Source organism: Erithacus rubecula (assembly GCF_903797595.1).
Source record: "Erithacus rubecula genome assembly, chromosome: 1".
In the NCBI taxonomy this organism is placed as follows: domain Eukaryota; kingdom Metazoa; phylum Chordata; class Aves; order Passeriformes; family Muscicapidae; genus Erithacus; species Erithacus rubecula.
In genome coordinates this window covers 104,248,943-104,272,025 of record NC_136658.1, presented here as the reverse complement: position 1 = coordinate 104,272,025, position 23,083 = coordinate 104,248,943, and the positions used below count along the sequence as shown (strand labels likewise).

Genomic DNA, 23,083 nt, shown 5'->3' with positions numbered 1-23,083 from the left:
GAATAAAAGATGAAGAGAAGATGACAGGAATTCAAACCAGAGCTGGCATCCATTGAAAAAAGTCACAAGGGGGTGTCTTTTTTTCTCTTGGTAGTAGACAGCAGGAGGAACTCCTGGAGTTTTCTCACTAGCCTTTGGTTATCACTTGGCCTTGGGAATGGGGTTACAATCCCACTTTTCATTTTATGCTTGGAGCCAACAGCTTGTGTCTGCATGTTTTCTGAGAAACTATTTTATAAGACTTGATTAGAGAATAAGGAAATTGGTTATGAAAAATCACCAGCAACATTGCAAATATGGCACGTCTCATAATGTACTATTGGTTAGCCTAAGTGGGAGGAAGTTTAGGGAGGATAGGCTCTGAAGAGCTTATTAAGATCATCTCTGAAGTTGAAGGGTGTTGGGATGTAAAAATTGTAGGAAGAAGCCACCATTGGAAATGTTATGGTTCTAGCCTGATGGTAGTTGTTGGTGTTGGATAGAAGAGGCAGGAGCCTGAATTTGGACAAACTAAGTTTGTATCTGTGTGATAGACCAGGGACAGTTCATGCTTAAGTTGATAGGTTTGTTTGGTGACTTGGTAAAAGGGACCTTAATCTGGATGTTGTAGAGCTGATGAAAGTTGATCTGGAAGGACTGAAAAAGGATGTGTGAAAGGGATGATTGCTGTTGGCTTTGTTATGGACTAGTGCAGTGGAAAAGCAATTAAATATTTATTATGTAAAAATAATCCTGGTTTAGAGCATTGTGTAGGGTGCATGGACATGACTGAAAGAAGATAATTTTTTGACAATGAACAGTAACTGGAGCAAGGATGGAAAAGTCAGGAGACATTTTTCCTCTCTATTTCTGAAGTGGAGTGCACGTGTCACAGGAGAAGAGGAACCTCTTCTATTCTCTCTTTACTACCAAAATAACTCCTGACTCCCCTCACATACATTCCCAGTCTTTCAAAGTGACCAGGCTGCAGGGAAGTGCATGCCATGGCACTCTCATTGGTGGTAAGTCAGCTGAAATTGAGACAGGATGACACATGCAAAAAATGTAGGCACTAGTCCAGGTAGGGCTGCCCTTGGCAACTGAGGTCAGTGATCAGGAAGTGATAAGAACAAAACAGAAGAGGAATGTGAGCACAACAAAGGGAGGTAGGGATGGTAAGAAAAGGAGCAGGATGGTTTCAAAGATTTACAGTAGTGGGAAAACTCTAAGAGGGAAGTAACATTACCATTGTTAATGAAAACTGAAGATAGCCTAAATCATTAATTTTATCCTGCAATTTAATGTATGCTTTGAGGCACTTCCCATAAATGGCAAATTCCAGGGACTATGGCATTGGGATGAAGTAACCATCATTAAGTTAAGTTTTTTAAGGTTTGACCTATTTTCTTATCTTGAGGGAATACTGATTTTATAAGTCGTGCTAGATTCAAATGGGCAACAAATCTTGTAATAATTCTGTGGGTAAAAATGTGAAAAGAAGATATCAGAGCTCCCTCTAGAGCACAGAACATTTTGTTGTTGAACCAGATATCAGCCTGTTTGTAACTTTCCCTTCTCTTTGGTTTTAATTCTTAGCTTTAAAACCAGAAAAACCCAAACTTGCTGTTTGTGGAAGAAACCACACTTTAGTTTACACAGGTATGTAACCTCTATTTCATACACATTCAAGATACTTTTCTTCCTTTACTTTTATGAAAAATTGCATTCGGAACTCCAGAAGTGTTGAAGAAGAAAAAAAATTAAGATGGGTCATCTAAAACTTAGGAGTTTAACACCCAATTTTTAGAATTCAGAATTGTTTAGAATTTTTTAATTTATTCTGTGCAAATACATTTATAAACTAATGTTAGATAGTTTCCTTGTAATAGAAATATGGAAAAATTTCTTGCTGGCATTTGAGGTGTGGTTAACAATTATGAATATTTCCTTTAAGCCCTCTGAAGATTTATTGTTATTTTTATATGCATCTGTACTCAAATTTACCTTTGATAAATTATCTTTATTTGTGTGGAGTTATATATTTGAATAAATATAATAGAAGTGAATGTTTTCAAGTCTTCAAATTTTGTTGCATTTTTGGTTATACAACATAGTCTGCTATTTCAGTGACAAGTTGCTTTATTAAGCTATAAATAAATAAACTGTAAATTTAAACTTAAAAATAAATTTGTAGAGACACAGTATACAGAGAATTTATGAAGGTTCTTGTCATGCTTCTATAATTTATCTAATGGAATAGCCACATTTGTGGTTGCAATCTTTTAGCTTTCAGTAATGTTGTGAAGAGGATTGTTTGATTATTAGGAGGTTTATATACGTGGAGACCCTGAACACTGTAAATAAGATTGTTAGAATAAAACAGAGCATATTAATGACAATCAAGTATGTAAGACTGCACAGGGTAAATATTAGTCACCTTTGGTGCACATGCTGGCTAGATAATTTGTGGCCTTTTATGAATTATATGTCAGTTTATTTATCACATTTCTGTTTGGGTTTTGTTTATTAACAGGCTGTATCTGTTTGTTCATAGATGAGCACTTTAGATGTGAAGCATACTAAAATTAAAAATATAAATCTTAAAATTCTCTGAAATTGAAGGTATCTGTCATCAGAGTTAAATTCAAGAATCTAAAAGAATACCTCATTAATTAAATTGGAAGTTATTTCAATATTAAAATAAGTAAAATATTTCTAATAAAAAATAAGTAGAATTATATTTTATTCACAGTACTCAAAGCTATCAAATTATTAATTTCTTTAATTAACATACTGATACAGCTTCAGTTTTTCTTTTGTGTGACATAATCCACCCTTTTCTTCCCACTTTAACTCAAAATATACATTGTTTGTGGAAGGAGCTCTTCTAGCTGCCAGGGCTACTGGCAGTCATTTTCTCAGAGCTCTTGCAGGACTTCCAATCACATTTATTTTTACATCAGTCTCCAGATAGTGGGAAATGCAGTCTAAATCCATATAAGGCCTTTAGGAAGTTGTGCTCCAAGTGTGTGCAGGAAAACCTTGCAAGCCACAACAAAAACTGCTAATTTCAGCTGGAGGGTGTTTCAGCACAACAGACCCTAACGTTTTTGTGATGTTTTCTCCATTGAAAAATAAATTACTTGCTCTGGTTTCTTCTTTCTGTGTATTACCTGTGCTTTTCTGTACTCAGAAAAAGGAAATGTCTATGCTGCTGGAGGAAACAGTGAAGGCCAGTTGGGATTAGGTGACACAGAGGAAAGGACCACATTTCATTTAATTAGTTTTTTTACCAACCAGCACAAGATCAAGCAACTATCAGCTGGATCATACACCTCAGCAGCAGTAACTGGTGAGAACTGCTAATAAAATCTATTTATGTGTGTCCAACCTGGTTCCAGGAAGACATTTAATCCAGAATTCTGTCTGCATATGTTGGTGCATTTTCTATCGTCACTCTCCTTTTTCCTTGGTAGCCACAGTCATTTTTTGACAGTCAATTGCCTATTTTAAGTCTGGTAAGGGGTGTGAGTCTCATTAACTTTTTAGAGTTACTGTGAAACTTTAGTAGAGATACTAGAAGTTTATTTCCAGAGAAAAGCAGCTATAAAGCATGAATCCTATGAAAAGTAAGCATCTCTAATTCCACTTGTTACTGCAACTATTGTGGTCCATTGGCACAGACTGCACAGCTGTGTCATTCCTTACTAATTCTGGGAAAGGCTGAGCCTCTCAGCTGTTCCTCAGGTGGCAGAATTATACCAATCACATATCCCAGCCTGCTAAAATCCACACAGTCACAATACTTCCAGTCACTGGGTGGGTGGTCCTTTATTGCCCTATAATGCAATTTTTCAAGTCTTGCTGTAAAGCAGTTTTTTCTGTACCTGTTTAGGGTAAGTTATTGAGGCCGTAATTTCAGAACTTGAGAGAGATGCTAGCCTGCTTGTTTGGTTTTTGGTGTATATTATGCCAATTGCTGACATTCTTCTGAGATTTTTCGGATAATTTTGAATTATTTTAGCTCCTAACAGCAGCTCAGTAGCACTGTAGGTGACACCTTTTTCTTCAAAACTTATCTACTAATAAGAAATACACATAGAGAAGACCTTATCTCTTCTAGAAGACTTTTCATGCTGTTCATTGCCTGTTTTGGTTGTTTTGTTTGTGTTTTTTGATTTGTTGTTGGTTTTTGTTTTGGTTTTTTTACTGTTGCCTTTGGTCTTTGTTTCAGTAGAAGTTTGTCTTAGTAAACCTGGAACATCTACTGGTTTAAGGAAAGCAAAATGAATCAATACCTGTGAGGAGAACTGAAAGATAAGGCATGAATAAGTGGGATGCCTACCAAAGTCAGAACAGAGCATAAGTTAGGAAAAATGAGAAAGGGGTGACTTGCACCTAGAAATGAGAAGATGCCTTAAATTCACTGTAGTATTTTCATATTGACCTCTAGCAACTGAATTCTCTCAGTCTTCCTCTCTCTGAAGGAATGTTTTTTACATAGTACTTTTTTAGTTGGTATTTATGGACTTGCACTGGTTTGTGTGTAAGTGTTTTGGGTCACTTTTGACAAGCTTAAGGAAAACCCTCTTATTTCCAACTTCTTTTTTTCATTATGCTAAATGATCATTTTATATCCTTGACATCATGACATCCAGTGGTATCATATACAGAGTTTCTGAAATACTCTTCAATAAATACATTAACTTTCAATTAGTTTTTGTTATAATTCTAATAACTATCCATGTCTTCATTGTAGAGGATGGGCAGCTCTTTGTGTGGGGTGATAATTCAGAAGGTCAGATTGGCCTGGCCAGTGAAGCCTCTGTCAGTATCCCCTGTAAAGTGGATATTGGAAAACCTATTTCCTTTGTATCCTGTGGATATTATCATTCTGCCTTGATTACAGGTAAGAGAATGGGAATAGAGGTTAGAGGAGACAAGACAGTGGTTTTCAAATAGTTCTTTGAGACTTGATACCCTGTAGTTGTTAAAAACTGCCTTGTGACAGAAAGCCTCCTAGTAGTTTTATATCACACAGAGAGAAAAAATTGCAGTAAATTTTCTGCATTTGCACATTGTTGTATGAAAGTATATCAGAAAGAATGAAATATCTGATCATTGTTTTCATAGAGTTTATTGCATGTATCATGGATTAAAACTATGGTTTCAAAAATCCAACTTTTTTTGAGGTTATTTTTCTTATGATCAAATAATAAGCTTCATCTTCTCTAGAAATATCAATATTGAACTGAGTTGCTATGTTATGAGAACAAATTAATCTTGTTAGAAGTAAAAGATTGTTGTCCAAGTTGGTTGTTCAATCTCAAAATTTCAGTTTTGAAGTCAGTTAAACTGGTAATATGTGATATGAGGAGAAGGAATGTTACAGTGAGCTGTTGTCTAATCTCCAAACCACCTCCCTGTTGCTTTCCACCTCTCTCTTCCCAGCTCTCTGTTGGTTTCCAAAGTGAAGATTCCACTCATCTTTTAATAATTCCAATATGGATGAATTATCAGCCAGTATTGATGGCATTATGTATGAGCAGCTATGAATTCCTCTCAGCCATATAGATTTGCATTATTAAACTTTACTGTTTGGTCCCCTAAGACTAGTTAAAGATTTCAAAAGATCAATAGTTTTGATTGTAAAGCTTTTAATGGGTACCCAGGAGCTATTCCATCAGATACCTTTCCCAGATTACTTGATAAATGTTGTTTTTCCACATACAATATCTATATTGCTCTCTGAGAACATGCTGTTAACAGAATGAGAGTTTGCTACAGTGGACAAATATTAATTAGGTGTTATGCTATTAGTTGTGCAACTTTTATTACAAATGCTTTATTACAGTAAATGGATTAAGTGTCTGGGGCTGTTCAGGGCCTCAGCACCTGTTAGGAAAAATACAGCTTCCTGGATTCAGAATAAATGGTGGGGGGGGAAGATACTTGCTTCAAGGATGTAGTAGTAATGTGTGTATCTCTGCCTTCGAGCCAAGAGCTGTATGTCCAGGAGTGCAGCAGGATGTCACAAAAATTCTCTTTAGTAGAAGGCTGGGGACAAACATCTAAGAGTAAAGAGAGAACACTGTGTGCCAAGTGCTTAAGGAAACTTTTAATGGAAGGGGATAAGAAAAAAAGGCTTAGGTTTGTACCTGGTTAAGAAAAATGTAGCTCTTTAAAATATTAATAGGAAGAATGAACTGGTTATCACCTGTGAAAATTAGGTTTGGAACCTGTTACTACTTAAGCAGGCCTGAGTATAAGATGGCAAATCTTAAATTTCAGTCTTAATATCTGCAAGTCCTGCATGAATTAGGTTCAGTCTGTGTCACTGAAGCTACTGACACACACATGGCCTTCTTTGTGGCCATTTACATCTTTTGCCCCTTGCCAACAGTTTTATTTGACTATACTTCAACTACTGTAAAAATTTAGTATTGAACGTCCGAGTACTTTTGCAGAATCTGTTTTCTGTTACACTACTGTCAGTGTGTATGCACACAGGGATTAAAAATTAACTTTATGCATTTATTCTGAGTATACCATAGTCATGGGATGTGTTACTTACCAGTTATTAGAATCCTGTAGAATTACCACATTTTGATTTTTAGACATCAAACAATACACAGTCTGTAATACTGTTACATACTTGCAGGATTTAAGACTTGGTAAATGCTGTCAGACTGAACTGATGAGCATGGCACCACATGGCTCTCTTTCTTAATATGTTTAAGTTTGGCATAAGGTGTGCACTGGCTGAAAAACCTGTTGGGAGCACAGGCATTTCTGAGTTAAAACTAAAAGGTGGCTCATGAGAACACTAGAAAACATTGTGTGGGCACAGAGTGCCCTCTCCAGGGCAGGATGTTCATTAGTAAGAGAGTACTGAATAAAAAAGTGGTGAAGTATAGATTCCAGGTTTGGTTGGTTTTTTTTCTTTTTTTTTTTTTTTTCTTTTTAAACTGGAGTTCTTATTTCTTTGATCTTGCTGGGTTTTAGAAGATTTTTTTTAGTAGGCTTTTATCTTTAAGGTGTTTAACTGATATAAAGCCAAGAGCAATGCCTCTTATAGTTCCAAAAGGATGATGTCACCCTTCTTCCTTCTGCTTTCTAGAAGGCCTTCTTTGCAGCCAATAGTTTAACTGCTGAACATGTGTCACCTGTATTCTGCCATGTACAAAGTGGCTGTAGAATAGAAGAACAGAATAAATCCTGAATATTTTAAATTAAAAAACCCCACTTCTGAAATTTAGACTAGGCACATGCACAGACAATGGCTAACTCAATTCCATGTTCAAATTAGGAACTAGTCTGATTACTCAGTTCATATTTGAAAGATGGTTGTTTGCTCCTTTTCCCTCTCCTTTGCATTTGTCAAAGAGTTTCACTGAAAATAAGTTCTTAGTCTGTAGCTTCCAGCTCTCTTTAGGATTTTTCACAGTGTATAACCTTTCCTCTCTTTTTGCAGGCTTTGGACATTTAATCCTAGTGTTAGGGTTATGTCTCAAGCAATCAACACAGAAATAAACTGTTGGGAGAGTGTAGTAACAATTTTGAGCACTTATAGAGATCTTTACTTGTCTTTCCTTTGACCACACACTCAGGAGGGGGCAATTTTTCAGGAAGCATTAAGCTTGGCAAGCATGTACAGCTCATTTTTCCACTGCAGGAGATGGAGAGCAGAAAAGCTGACATATCTCACCACTGCTCTGGGTTCTAGAGCAGAATTACATTTGTGGAAACAGAAAGGAATTGAATATATTAGACCCCTTCAAGTGTTTCCCCTGCCTGAACTGTAACTGTAATCAAGATAGGTTATTATTGAAAAGATGTCTTTTCATACAGAGCTTTGCAGGTTCCTTGAATTTTTTTTATATATTTTGTCATTATTTTTAAGAGCTGGTTTAAGCATCATTCATCCCACAAACACTTCCAAGCTCTGATTTTCAGTGTTTGAGACAGTTAAAACCAATTTGGCTTAATAAATATTTATTTTCTTCTTTATTTATTCAAGAAATCTTAGAGTTCTTTTGACCACTCACTTTTGTCCCTCATTTGCCACCAGACAGGTGTCTTACCTACTCCCAAATGCATGTTTTCCTTTGAGGGACATTTTCCATTCACTTGTCCATTTTCTTGATCTGCTCCTGTGATTCTAAATTTAGTGAAACAAAAATGTGCCACATTAGGCAAAGTTCAACATGTGAGTGTGACTCATAAGAGAGAAGAAAATTAAATAACCAGGTTTTGTTGTGAACAGAATGTCCTTAAAATTCAGGTGTGCTGCACACAGTACATTATGTCCTCAGCATGCAGATGTACTGCACACATACTGCACTAAAAATTTATCTCAGTTTGACTGGGTGGTGTTTATGCTTGATTGCGATTTTTCATCATTTTTAGACCACTATTTGCCTAAAAGGGATGTGTAATGTATTCAAAAATTGCTTTGGTAAATGGTTTTATCTTTGTTAGCTGGATTATTAAGTGGAAAAAATGTAATAAACTTGATTAGTTTGGGAGGCTTGGCCGTTTGAATCTCTAATCCTCTTAATTAGATAGTGATTGGATTAATTTTTTCAGTGCAATAGTGTTTAAAAAGGACTGCTGGTCTCTTCAAAGAGAACTGCATAAGTAGTTATCTCCCAAGTGCTTTTGGGGTTTTTTGAACTTGTTTTTAGAAATATATGGCTGATCTAAGAGTATTGAAAAAATACAAACATTCCAAATTAACCAGGATTCTTTTTGTTGTATGTTTTTTTCTTTCTTTCCACTTAGAATGCTTAATAAAATCTCTTTTTGTCAGCAGAATTTTGGTTACAGAAAACCTCATGCTGTAGTTGATTTTTATCTTTTTAATTGGGCTACTGTTCTAGAACAGAGAATTGATGCTGATGCAAATAACAGCAACGTGTCAGCCTGTTCAGAGTATTTCTGCACATAGATATAAGAACAAAATCAGAATTGAAACAGGAAATCAAACTGAGCAGAGAAGTCTAAATATGGTCCATAGGTTTGAAATTAAATGAAATTTAACTTTTTTGCAGCTGAGGTAATTTGCTGGTTCTTAAGAAGTGCAGACATTGAAATAACTGCAAAAAACTCTTAGAAAAGAGGTGTAGGAGAATGTAAGAAAATCTTGGGAAAATGAGGCTGAGGGAGGATCTCATCCCTGTCAGTGTCTGCAGGAGGGCAGAGCACGGACCAGGCTCTGCTCCCTGGGCCAGCAACGGGACAGGAGGAACCGGCAGGAGCTGATGGAAGTTCCACCTGAACATGAGGAAGAATTTCTTCATTGTGCAGAGACCAAACACTGGGGCAGCATTCAGAGAGGTTGTGGAGCCTCCATCACTGGAGATATTCCAGATATGTCTGGACACAATCCTGTGCCCTGTGCTCTGGGATGACCCTGCTTGATTCTCCATCAAAATAATTTTCTGTTGCAGTTCAGATTCTTATAAGCAACTTCCGTTGACTTAAATACTGATTACAGAGGGCATTACCACCTCTCAGAAGCAGGATGTATATGGTTTTGTTTTTCCCACGGCTACATTCCTTTCAGGCAAAATACTGTGATTCTGAATATGGAGGGGAGTAAAATCTAGCACCTTTGTGTCCCAACAAAGCAGAGTGCTTTCCTCTGTTGGGCCACTATGCAAAAATGTTCAGCTATCCTGTAATGTTCATATACTTTTCTGTCTTTATAATTTGTGTCTGAAGCAGTCTTGGCATTCCATCCTTGCTCCTGAGTGTGTGCTGGAGACCATGCTCTGTTCATTTCACAGGAGATGGTGAGCTCTATACTTTTGGAGAACCTGTGAATGGGAAACTGGGATTATTCCCTGAACAGTTGAAGAACAACAGAGTCCCACAGCCTGTACTGGGAATTATGGAAAAGGTTAAAAAGGTTGCTTGTGGTGGAGAACACACTGTGGTGATGACAGGTATGCAATTTAACTGTCTTTTCTTACAGCCCTGTAATTTAAACTCCATTCTAAAGAATTTACATCCCACTGAAATGCTGGATGCTGATCCTAACTGGAAGACCATTGTACACCAAGGAGGTAGAAATCCATGTACCACCCAGCTAAGGCAGATCTGTGCTGCACTGCCCATGTCCCTTGGCTGCAGGATGAACTTGGCTAGGTGATTTTAACAGAGGGGCTTCCAGACAGCTCCTGGATAACCCCCCTTGCCTGTCCTTGCTTTTATCTGAAAGTTCAGCAACAAGTTCCCATGTATTCAGTATAAAATGCTGAATTTATCAGTATAAATGATGTATAGAGTTGTTTTGGATGTAAGAAAGTATTGTAAGAGCTCGAGCTGAGGTAACCTTCCATGGATAGGATCTGCACAGCATGCTGGGATCCTTTTAAATTCCACACAGCTCAGGATTCCCAGCCTCAGAAGGGACAGAAAGTTATTGATCCTGTCTTTTTCTTTATAGTCTTAGTTCCAATAAATAGCTTTTTAAGAGAACTTTACATAGGCTGAGTGCCTTTCTTACTGAAATTGCAATAAACCTGCACCACCTGGTACAACACAGATGATTGATGTTTCTTTCCTCTAAGGAGCTTGAAATTGTTATTGCAGTGAGGGGGAAATTCTTGAGCAAAACTTCCATTCTGTAATAAATTTACATGCACTTGCATATTTAGGAAGGTATATTGGAAGTCACTTTTCAAATGGCTTCACTATCTACTGCATGCCTGAATGGATTAAATATCTCTTATTGTGATACAGAATTTGCTTGTGCCTTTGAGCAGAATCTTTAGCATAAATATGAAACTAGTACAGACATATACATTTGACATATTGTATAGGTTATGAAAATGTCAACAAATATGACTGTTACATATTAGTTCACAGGGCCACACATACAATACTTGGAAAATGCTGTGTGTTACTGAACTGTTAAACAGTTGTCTCTCAGTGGTGACTGAGCTTTTCCAAGACATACATGCAAAGCAGTGCCAGCCATTTCTTTCCACAAATCCTGTCCTCACCTAGAAGGGTGTAGAAGCAGGAAAGGTAAGTTTGACTTTACCTGAAGATAGTTCAAAATTATCAACTTCAGCTTGTAATGAATATAATATGTGTAAAACTGTATACCCTTTAATTTTTTTTTCTGCCAAAATGAAAAAGTTGGAAAACCAAGTTGGATGTATAGATATCAGTCCTTAAATCTGTATTCTGCAGGTTCTCTGTAGTTGTCTCTTGACAATCTTGTGATATGCCTTCAAGGTTATGTAGCCAAACTTTTTAAAATATAAACTGAAAATCTGACTGAGGGAGATTGTGACTAATATGATGTGGTGGTGTGCTGCAAGCCATTGGGAAGTGAAATGCTGGGAAAAATCATGTGTAGTAAGTCAAGCTGCAAGATTCTGGGTAGGCTAGAATTTCTTTGGGAAAACTATGAAGAGGAAATAGCAGTAGCCAATCCAGGAAATAATGTAAGCATTTGTCTACATTTCAATGCCTTTTTCTCCCTTCTTCCACTTACAGACAGTCTTACCCGGGCTGTATTCTATATCACAAACTAAATTTCTTTATGTGAAATCAGATTATCATTATCAGTAAAAAAACTGCCATAAATTAGGGACAAACAAATGTTTAAATCATAACATTATTGTATAAGTTATAAGGTAAAGTTTTGAAGAAAGAACTTGATTATTATAATTGATTTTTTTAAAACCATAAATCTGAATTCAACCAATAGATATTTTGACTTAATGGTATTTCATGTAATAAAAAAATCATTATAACCAATGACTGCTAGAGATTTAGAAGAAAGATACAGACCTGGATGCCATCATCATTATAGTGAAATCTGTACAAGAGCTAGAACAAAGAGGGAAATATGAATGCCATAGGAAAAATGCAGTGAAGAAAATACAATAAGTATGCATGTATGTAAGATTTACTTGCTTATGGAAATAAATTCTTTAGTAGAAGGTAAATAAGAAAATTAGTGCTGGCTGAGCTGGCAGCTGGTGATCAAAATGTTGAGTAACAGATGACCTAGTCATCTAGTTGAGTCACAAAAAGAGGAGAACTATATCCCCCCCAAAATACATTTCCTAAAGATTAATAGTTGTGATAAGAGTGAAAAGTCAAATAGATTTTTTTTAATGTGATTCAGCTGCTATTAAGTAGATAACATATTAGTTATTAAGTAGATGTGAACTGACTAAGACCCTTTGAGTGAAAGAGAAGAGCTTAGTGGAAATACTGTCTCAAATGAAAGATACTTAGTCAGTAGTGTTGACATAGAGAAAATTTTCTGACTCAAAGCAAAATTTGAGGAAAAAGTTGTGAAAATAGGTAGATATGGATACTAAAAATTTGAAGTGAATGTGACATACATACATTAATGACTTTGCACCAGAAACTTCACTTGAAATTAGTCCTAAATTGCATCTTGAAGTGGTGTGACCAGAAACTGAGAATTCTGATTATATATATTTAAAGAGGAGCAGAACCATTTACATTTAATTTACATGAAAATGAGCTTTTAAGGTCATTTTTGTGAATTAAGAACATAATGCATTTTTGAAGAAACTCTGAATTTCAGATGTCATCCTCCATGAAAATGGCTGCTGCTTGCCTTTAGTAACACAATATATACTGATGTGGTTTACATCCTTTCAGCATCTTTCCAGATTTTATGCATGTGATGTTTCGGTCTCAGGAAATGAAAATTGAGTGTGTGACTATTAAATATTCTCTTGCTTCATCTATCTCATTTGACATAGGAAAAACACAAGAGAAAATGTCATATGTCACAATAGCAGAAAACTATTGCACATCTTGGCTCATTTCTTGACATCATTTCTACTTAGAGTTTATCAAATTAGAAGAAAACATAATTCAGTTATCTTACAAAGTACAAGGCAAGTTTCTTCCTGCCTCTCACATGTAATTAGTCTATTCCAAAGCACTTCATTTGATTTCTTTGCTATGGCTGTTATCTATTCTATTGGCAATTTTGTGATATGAACCATTTTATATGGGTTATTAAATCAAAGTACTGTTTGGAATCCCTACAAAAACTATCAGAGTAAAAGGTAGAAAGTATATATATTAAAATAATTCTTCAGGATTTTTTGCTCCAAAATTCCAAAATGAGAAACTCAGGTTTTTTTTTCCCCAGAAAACAAGAATTAAATTGTGGAGAACAATAATTTAGAAAAAAACTCAATTTTTTAAAGATTGGTTTTAGAAATGTTGAGTGTGGTATTGGAGACCATGTTCTTCACAAGCTCTGTTGTTACCTCTGCCTTTAACATTTGCAATTGTTCTAGACAATAAACAGAATTGCATTTAAAAATTCTATCATGCAAAATCTTGATAGCACAGAATTATTAATTTCATGGCAGTCAGTCAGCCAGTCCAAGAAGATTCTGTCTTCATCCCAGAGACTGAAAAAAATGCACCAACTACCCCCAGTGCTTGCAGGTACTTTCTGCTGCAAATGAAAGCTGCAGGTGTCATCACTTTCAGATGAGATATGCAGGAGCAGCAATCCCAATTTGCATACCTTTTTTCAAGAAGGTGTTTTAAAAGGTAGAGAAATAATAAATTTGAATCTAGAAATTGGAGAAGAAGAAACAGATTATTTGGAGTGGCCTTAATATCTTGCAGTTTTTTTCAGATGAGGAGAGATCCTCTGGGAATAATTTTTTCTATAGTGGGATATATTACTTCCTTTCTTTCTCTGAAAGGAAGGAAAGCAAAGATAACTCTTCAAAGAAAAAAGTGAAGCAGACCTTTGAGAATAGAACATTTGACATAAGAACATTAGTGTATTAGTATATAAAATGTTGGATTTTTCATCTTCTGTCTCAAAGGTTTTTAAAAAGAAAAGAAAGCCAAGGCACTCTTTTGAAAGAGGACAAAAAAGATGTAAAACTCTACCTTTTCCTGGCAGAACTCATGATTCAGACCATATAGGATTATTAGACTTTTCAAACCATTGTTAAATCTGTATACTATTTATACTGAAATCCCCAAATCCAGTTACTAAGTCTGATAATTCTGAACATTGTGTTGACAGTTGATTTTTTACAGTAATATTTTTCAGCATAAGCTTTTTAAAAATAAAGCTATTTGTGAAAGTGAATAGTTCATTGGCATAATAGTTATAGTAGTAGTAGTAATAATAATGATAATGTTCAAGGGAAATGAATTTATGTGGACAGGCCACCAGGATGATTAGAGGGATGCAGCACCTCCCCTGTGAGGAAAGGCTGAGAGAAATGGGGTTGTTCTGCCTGGAAAAGAGAAGGTTCTGGGCTGATGTCATGGCAGCCTTCCAGTACCTGAACAGAGCCTACAAGAAATAATATTTACCAGAGCCTGGAGTGACAGGATGGGGGAATGGCTTCAAACTGAAAGAGGGTAGGTTTAGATTGGATATTAGGAGGAAATTCTTTACTGTGAGGGTGTGAGGCCCTGGCACAGGTTGCCAGAGGAGCTGTGGATGCCCCATCCCTGGCTGTGTTCAAGGCCTGGTCTAAGGAAAAATATCCCTGCCCATAGCAAGAGGTTGGAACCAGGTGATCTTTAAGGTCTTTTCCAACCCAAACCATTCTATGTTTCTATGATATAAGCTTACCTGTCTGCTTCCTTTTTAGTTCTGTGGACTTTTAAACTTAATCTGTAGCCTTAGCATGGAATACATAATTCTGAAAAACATTCTTTGGGCTCACACAGTTCTGTCAGCAAATGGCACTTTCTAGAAAATACAAAAGCTATATTGCTTTTTGCCTAGGATGGTTTTATTGATAGTGCTAATGGTCACAGAGATTACAAAAGATTCCTGCAAAGCTGGAAGATAACACAGCTAAATGTCCCTGTTCTTCCAAAAAGGGAAGCAGCTCTTCCAGCAGTCAAGTACTGAAGGTCACGTAGAAGAGCAAAGCCACTGTCTTCTGTGCAAGCTCTGAAACCATTGCTCTTGATCCTTCAAGGGCCCTCTCATGGGTTGCTGCTGTGTTCAGAATGATGAAATTCACCTCTGTCATTTTACCAATAAGTGTGTGAGGTTGCTTTTCCATACTCTTCTTTTTCTGTGCATTTATAAAGACAGATTATAGTAAATATCTCATTTCTAAAGAGGGTTATTAATGAGGTTGGACCTCACTTCTGTACCAGAGGGGTGAATCATTTAAGAAAGGCGCAAGGTTTCTTCTTCCTCTACCCTGATAATTCACTAAGAAACAAATTTAGGAGAAGCAACATTTAGGTGCCCTTGTATATAAGGGCAGAAGAAATTATTCATCATATAAAGGCACTCTAACCTGGTTTGGGATTGGCCTTTGTCCTCATTTTCGGTAGAAACAGAGGAAAGAAAAAATTCCCTGCACTTTTAAAGTTAACATTTGAGAACATCTCCCTCTCAACACAAATGTAGAAGATGTTGCATGTTTCATGCTAGGATGAAAGAAAAAAACTTTGTAGTTCACTCAAAGTAATTATGTTAATCTGATAAAGCCATGTAGTTACAAGACCTGCCAGTTTCCAAAGAATTGTTAAAACAAATGCAATTCTAAACAGAATGTTTGGAATCAGCCATTCCAAGACAGCGATTAACTAAAATAAAGATGAGACTTTTGTTTGCTTAGAGAAAGCTTTAGTTTCTTGAGAGAGCAAGGTTTCTTCTAGAGAAAGGTTTAGTTTCTTGATTCTTTTGCAGGAAGTCTAAATATTACAGGAGGAATCTTATTACTTCTTTTACTTTATAAAGCTCCTGAGAAGTTTTTATTCTCTTGCACTAAAATTTCCAGCAGAGGGAGCTTTACTATTACATTTAGTAAAAACCACGGGTTTACCAATATTTTTCACCTATAATTTTTTTTTTAAAAAGTGAGAGCATTGGGCTTTTTTTTAATGATGAATTTATGACATCTTAGTATGGACCAACTTATAAGGAACAGAAAGGAAAATACTTTCCTAGAAAGACCATTTCCATATGTAGTGTTAATATTTCATGACAGCTCCTTTGAAATTGTAAAGTTCTTTTAATTTAACATGGAATATTATTTGTTAATTCATAATCTTTCCTGTTTTTTTCCTAATAATTTTTCAAGCACCTTAAGTAGAATTTCTCTCACTTTTCCTTTGTTGCCTACATGCAAAAGAAAATTCTAGGAAAACTTCTCCTTTTTCCCCATAAAACTTTTCTGTTCAAGCATGACCTCATCAAGATTTCCAAGCTTCACAATCTTCCCCTGTTGTGATGGTGTGCCAGGGATGGACACACTAAGAATCTTTATTGCTTTGGAGAAGCTCTTATTCTTTTTCCTGGCACAGACAGTCCATTAAACAGACAAAATATAAATGTGGAAAGATGATTATGCTGTCACAAGATAACACAATTATAGTGTTCTCTGTATTTATTGCAGGGCTGATTTGGTAGCTGTACAGAATACTGAAACCTATTCTGTTACTGTTCCAGTCTCTTCTTAGATACAAATTATCAGGTCTTGTCTATTAAATTTAGGGTCATACCATGTTCATGGAGCTAATGAGAAATTAAGATGAGGCTATTGTGAAAATGCATATATGTATATATACAAACATTGTGGTCTTGAACTGATTGCAGTATGTAAATTTCCATAAATTTTTTTAAGTTTGTGCATATATGATCAGTAGATTATTTTTGCATTTATGTTAGAAAATATGTGGCATATTGACCCATCTAAAATTCTTTTCTGTGTATACTTTACTGCTTCAATTCCTGTTTTTTCATTTTGTTTTATATTAATAGTTGATAAATGCAATTAAAGAGTTGGTACATTTTTTAATTGATTAACCATTTTTAATGACTTTTATGTCAGTGACCTTCCATTTGGTGAACAGAACCTAATTATTATAAATAAATAAAGACACATATCAGTGTATTTATTGTTGACTTTGCCTTATAATTTCAGAGAAAGCTGTTTATACCTTTGGCCTTGGACAATATGGGCAGCTGGGACATGGAACTTTTGTGTTTGAAAGTTCAGTACCGAAGCCTGTGAAACATTTGAAGAGGCATAAAATACATAACATTGCATGTGGGGAAAATCACACTGCTGTGATAGCAGGTATGGGAGTGCAAAATTCTGGAACCACATCTAGAACTCTCTATTATATTGTGAAAGCTTTCCTTGTACAATGAGCAGCAGCAGACATTTCCATTGTTGGTTCTAAAGGTGAAATGAGCCAGTGAAAAAGGCGAATTCAATAGGAATTTCTGACTCATGGCCATGCCATGCATAACTCTGTATCTCCTGGGGAATTATAACTTCCTAATCATGCCTTGCTAACAAGTGTTCTTGTTTAGAAACCTTTGTTTTTCTGTAAAGTTTAAATTTTATTATTTTACTGGGATTTTTTTTTTTTTTTTTTTTTTTACAAATTGTCTAGACCAACATCTCAGACAGTATTTGTCTGGAAAAAAAAGCGTATTTTTAAATAATACTCATCTGTTGAAGATCTAAAAATAATTGTTCGGGTTTTGCTTTTGGAAGGGAAGTATTCCTTAATTTCATGGCCTGTTACTGTGTTTGTAATGATTCTATCCTAGTTTTGTGTTGAATCTCTGTTTTAACATCCTTTCTATTCCCGCATGCAGAGAATGGCCTCATGTTTACTTTTGGAGATGGACGACATGGCAAGTTAGGATTTGGAGAAGAGACTTTTACGAATTTGTTTGATCCCACTCTGTGTTACAATTTCTTGAAGTTCACAGTCCTTTTGGTAAAACTTTTCTTCATTCTTTTTAAACACCAGATATTTATCTTTTTATGAAACACATTATTAATGACAGCTGAAATTATTTCTGTCTATAACATTTAAATAGTGGACAACACAAACTGAAGGAAAGAGGAAATTATATATGCTTAGCACAGTGTTCATTTAGTTAAAATGTCTTTGACTTGGGCTACATATAGAGATTACTATTTAGGGTTTTATTCAGTACCATGTTGTTTTGGTCTTCAGAACTGTGGTAGCTAATAACATGAATTATATATTGCTCTTGGATGGTTAGAAATATTGGGAAATTCCTTTTTTGTGAGCACCAGAGAGTCAGCTTTTAAATTTTGGCAATTTTTATACAGTAGGATATCTTTAAATCTATAGAAAATTTGAGATGTTAGGTTTTTTGATGCAAACTGGACAAAAAGCCAGGAATAGTCTTTTCTTTTGAAAATTGTGTAAGGGAAGTTTTTTCATCTCCTTCTTGAGGTGTGGAAGAAATAATTGTCAGAGAATTGTCAGCATCAAAAATGCTTACAAAACTCAGGATTGAACAAAATTTGGAACAAATGTTTATTGATCAATTCTGTTTGTTTACTGGAATTACAGATGGAGGAAGTTTTATTGGAAGCAGTGAAATGTTTTAAACCTTTTAAAAAGTGAAACCTCTGATCTTTATGTAGTAATATTGTGTTACTGTAGGGTATTGAATTTGTTTTACATTGTGCTGATTTTGGGATAAAACATTTAGGTTTGAGTCACTGAAACTGTCAGTATTGCTCTCATTTGACTTGTATCAAAATAATTAGCTAAAATCTCTCAAAAATCAGTGGAAATATTTTTGTTATCTTCTATATCAAAAATTTGATAGACCTGTCTTTTTTTTTCTGTTCAATACAAGTAAGTTGTATTTAACTAACTGGAAGTGAACATGGATCACTAGTCATTAATAAACATAATGAGGTACTTTTATTTTGCTGGTGTAATTAGGGACTAAATTTGAAGCCATTTGAGATGTCTTAATTTACTACCTCTTTTCTTATCATCTAAACCCCTAGAGATAATTGTAACAAAAGTGAATCCTTGATACTTGCAAATGCAGTAATGAGACCTTTTATTGAGCTGTAGGTTGCTTGTGGTGGTTGTCACATGCTGGTTTTTGCTGCTCCAAGACCTAAAGGATCTGAAGTACTCTTGGAAGATTTATTTGAGCCTCGTTTGGCTGCTACAATCCCTCAAACCAGTGGGGATTTTGTACTAGCAAACACTTTGCAATTATCAGCAGCACGAATGCGGCGTCGAGAGAGGGTGAGTTCAGAGATTTTAGAGTTGCCACTCTTCTTTCAGGAAACAAACTCACTTTTAAAGCTAAAATCACAGCATATGCCAAGCAGATAAATATATCTTCTTAAACTAAGTGTTTCATTTGAATGTATAATATGAAAAATATGCATTTACTCTGGTCCTGAAAATTGATGCAGGAACAAAAAAAAAAAAATAGATATTGGTCAGATTTTGCTTAATTATTTATGTGAAAGAGATTCCAATCAGGTTTGTAAATTTTTTTGCTAAAATGTAGAACCTGTTCCTTTGCATTTTTTAAACTACCTTAGAAATCATTTTTTTAAAATAGCAAGAATCTGACTCTTTTAGTGTTCCCTCTGAATCCTTGAGGATATGAAACAATTTCATGGTTTATAAAATATCAAAGGAGAATATTAGATGTAGCTACTTAAAATATTACTTTCAGCTTTTTTATCTCCACTACACATTCCTTGTGATTTCCTTAAACAGCATAATGAGTTGGATCATTTCACTCACCTCTCTGAGAATTAACTCTACCAAAAACTGAATTTATTCTGTAAAAAAGTATGGATTTTGTGACTAAAATACCTTGATGTTATTTGAGAGACTAGTTTTTAATTTTAAATAAAAAAAAAAAAGAAGTTATTTTTCTCCTTTGTTTGTAAATCCCACTATGTACCTGCCCTATTTTTAGGACTATAAATAATTAAAATATCAAAAATATTTGTTTATGCTTATTAAGTTGCAACACTGTATGATCAACTAAAATGTAATACCACTGATAAGTATGAGAGATTGCTTACATTTTTTTCTCCTACCATTTTTCTCAATCTATTGTTTTTCAATCTTCTAAAGGAAAGATCACCAGAGCAATTTGCTAGAATGGCACAAACTCTGCCTCCAATGGGGGAAGGTTTCTTTAAATCTTCATTGCCTGTGACAAGCAACACCAGCCCGTTCTGGTTTTCTGCAGCAACTCGTCCTAAAGCTGAATCTGGGAGGGATGGAGACCATGAAAAAGGTGAAGTGTCCCCACATCCCACTGCTGTTTACTGATAAGAATGGTTTGACTGTCATCATTCATAAATAAATGTGCAGTTTGAACCTGAAAGAAGATTCAAGTTCAGTGTTACCTCAGGAGGATCTGGCAGCATACAGTCATGAATGCTGAGAAATGCAGACAAAAATTGCCTCACACTGTTCATGCTTCCAAAACAAGTTTAAAGATTAAGAGGAAGTTTGAGTGAAAGAAAAACAATTTATAAATTGTACCTGTGGTTCCTTAAGCCTTTACAAATAAGATTTCACAAAAATACTATGAGAACATTAAATACTTAGTTTGTTTTCACACACATTAAAAAAATGAAATTGCAGAAAAAAATTAGGAACAGTCTTAAGGAAATTGATAAGTCTACAAGGAACTTGGATAAGAAAAGATAAGAAAAGAGGTCTACTAGTTCTTACAGGACCTTTTTTCTTCAGTTGGAAATGCAGAAGTACTCTTCACTCTTTAATAATGATTTACAATATTCTACTTGATGGAAAATTCTGGATAACCATAATACAGCCCTGGACTTTGGCACAGATTCCTTAGAGCAGTTCTGGACATGTCTGAAATCCTGGGCCACTGTGATTTCCTAGAAAGAACAATGCTGAAGAGTGCAGAATGCAGAGCTTCTGTGTAAGAGTTAGCTCAGATTTACTGGACAGACAAATCTAATTTGAAAGTAATTCATTCATATAATGAAGATGATTTTTTAAAAATCTGCCAGCTTGTCCATTAGCATTTCTGGTTCCAGGAAATCAATGCAGTGAAATTTTAATTTCCTTTAGAGTCTTAGGCCTAAAACCTCAGGTTTTTCTGCTGTACAAAATAGTCATAAATCTGATGAGCTTAATGATGTAGGGACATTTTTATAATGCTTCTTTATATTCACTATCTCTCCATCCATTGCATAGATAATGTACAATGGAGATAACATGACTGCAGCTAATTTGATCTAATTGTTTCCCTGTTATTAAAGAGATTATCCAAAAGAATGTTTGTCCCAGGTAACATTTAGGCTTTGAAAAACTGCAGAAATTGTCAGAAACCTACAGGGAACTGGGACCAGATTGCTGAGCTACCTCTTGTTAACGATGAAAGGAGATGGAAGTGTTTCTGCTGTGCCTTGGGCTGGGGGAATGAAGATTTTGAGGACTTCACTTCTATTTTAGTAAAATAGGAACAGTCTCTATTTTATAAGAGTGAGGTGTTCTGTTTGCTATATAGTTCTCCTTCCTATGACATTTGTTTATTTCCCCTCTATTTTACCTTCCAGAAAACAATCATCAAAAAGATAAACCTGGTGAAGTCTCTTCAGAACAAGATTCAGATAATGAAAATACTGACAGAAACCTTGGGGATACAACTGACATCCTAAATATGGTAATATATTCCAGTAATGGATCTGTAATTCAGTAATTTTTTTGCAGGAGGAGATCAAGAAGCTAAATTGTGTTTCATGTTCTCTATCTCTGCCCTTGCTTTTCTTGATGATTTCCAACAGAGCATTGCAGGAAATGAAGCAGAAGAGCATCTTTTCCTGTTTTGAGAAGAGGTTTTTTTTTAATACAGGTGGATCACATTAAAGAGAAGGCCAAAATCCAGACATTCTAATTATTTGGTGATCCTCCAGCTTGTTCCTACATATTTTTTTTTATTTAAAAAACATGTTCACCCTATCACTTGTACAACTTTGACATTTTGTTATGTCAGCAGAAGAGACATGTCCTGGCCATAAAGTAGCCACAGTTATACTGGAGGAACTGAACATCTTAGAGGAATTATTATTTGATTCCATTTAAAAGTACTTAGTAATCTAACAGTCTGTTTGTGCATGCCATTTATTTAACGTTTTAAAACTTTATTTTGATTTACAAGAAAAAAATGTGATCAGATCCAATGCAGAGCATGGCCTTCATTAATTTACTGAAGCATTATTTACATATTGAGCACTTTATGTGCGAGACTTCCTTCTCCTTTTTGTTTTTTACCTACCACAAATCAATTTAAAAATATGTAAAAAAATTTTTAAACATAAATTTGAAGAAAAGCCCATCAGGCGAACTTGTCAAAATACAAAATAAATGATTGCTCTTCTTGGATCTGAATGAAAACAATCTGTTACAGCATAGGTTTTTTTTCAATTTTTTCTAAACTGTGGCAACATACATCTTAGTGACAAGAGGAGGAAAAACCTTTAGTGTCATATTGGTGATACAAATTATCAGGAGTCTGAAAGAACTGTCCATGCTCACAGGGTTGAAAAACAATATAGTGGTTAAACCATGAGCAGTTAACAATCAGCAACAGAGAATATTATCTTGTCATTTGGAATATCTGGCAAGGGATGAGCAAAATTTCATTATATATTCCCACCTAGTAGTATTCTGTGTTGTCTTTTGGTTTCTGCTTTATGTGGAAGTGATGGTGGCATTAGATTGCAAGGAAAATTTCAGCTCTGTGACATTTCTTTGAAGATGTGCTTTCAAGTTTGTGATGGTGATGTTTGTGAAGGTTCTGTTTGTAACCTCCCAGTGAGTGGAAGGATCTCAAACATGCCTGTGGCTCTAAGGAAGGTCAGGGTCATGTTCAGTCTCTGCAGTTTAGGTGTTGACATCTGAGCTGGTCACCACTCTCTTTATAAGCAGTAAATGACAGACTGGAAGTGAAATAGGTGAGCTGAATGATCATACAGGTTTGTCTCATCCTGGCTGTGCAATGATATTAAAATGTTAATAAAATAGTTCTATTTAGTAAAACTGGGCTTTTATGCTGCTTTCTGTATTAAATATATTTATTTTTTTAATAGAGATCTTATTTTTTGCAGACACATGCAATGAAGTTGAATCCTGGTGACTGGTCCTTAAAATTATCACCACTCCAAAAACAGAAGGTACTGTAACTAATTACATATTTGTATTTTGATATTGATGATTAAAAAATCTTCAATTCTTGTATTGTCCTAGTACTTCATTATTTTGCTTTGAGTTTTTAAAAAGT

General features: G+C 35.2%; 1 protein-coding gene across 7 annotated transcripts in view; it reads left to right on the top strand.

The window, feature by feature from the left end:
- Positions 1-23,083, top strand: part of LOC306812027 (X-linked retinitis pigmentosa GTPase regulator-like) — a 52,987-nt gene that overhangs the window by 10,234 nt on the left and 19,670 nt on the right. For 6 of the 7 annotated variants that reach the window (XR_013776779.1, XR_013776780.1, XM_079326239.1 and 3 more), the window contains exons 4-13: positions 1,576-1,638; positions 3,173-3,331; positions 4,739-4,888; positions 9,771-9,929; positions 16,923-17,078; positions 17,609-17,733; positions 18,862-19,041; positions 19,894-20,059; positions 21,360-21,466; positions 22,911-22,976. Coding sequence is in view for 5 of the 7 variants with exons in the window: in XM_079326239.1 (XP_079182365.1) it covers positions 1,576-1,638; positions 3,173-3,331; positions 4,739-4,888; positions 9,771-9,929; positions 16,923-17,078; positions 17,609-17,733; positions 18,862-19,041; positions 19,894-20,059; positions 21,360-21,466; positions 22,911-22,976 (1,331 nt within the window). In the remaining 2 variants the exon portion in view is untranslated. The remainder of the gene's footprint in view (positions 1-1,575; positions 1,639-3,172; positions 3,332-4,738; positions 4,889-9,770; positions 9,930-16,922; positions 17,079-17,608; positions 17,734-18,861; positions 19,042-19,893; positions 20,060-21,359; positions 21,467-22,910; positions 22,977-23,083) is intronic. The other variant, XM_079326241.1, reaches the window with a different exon arrangement.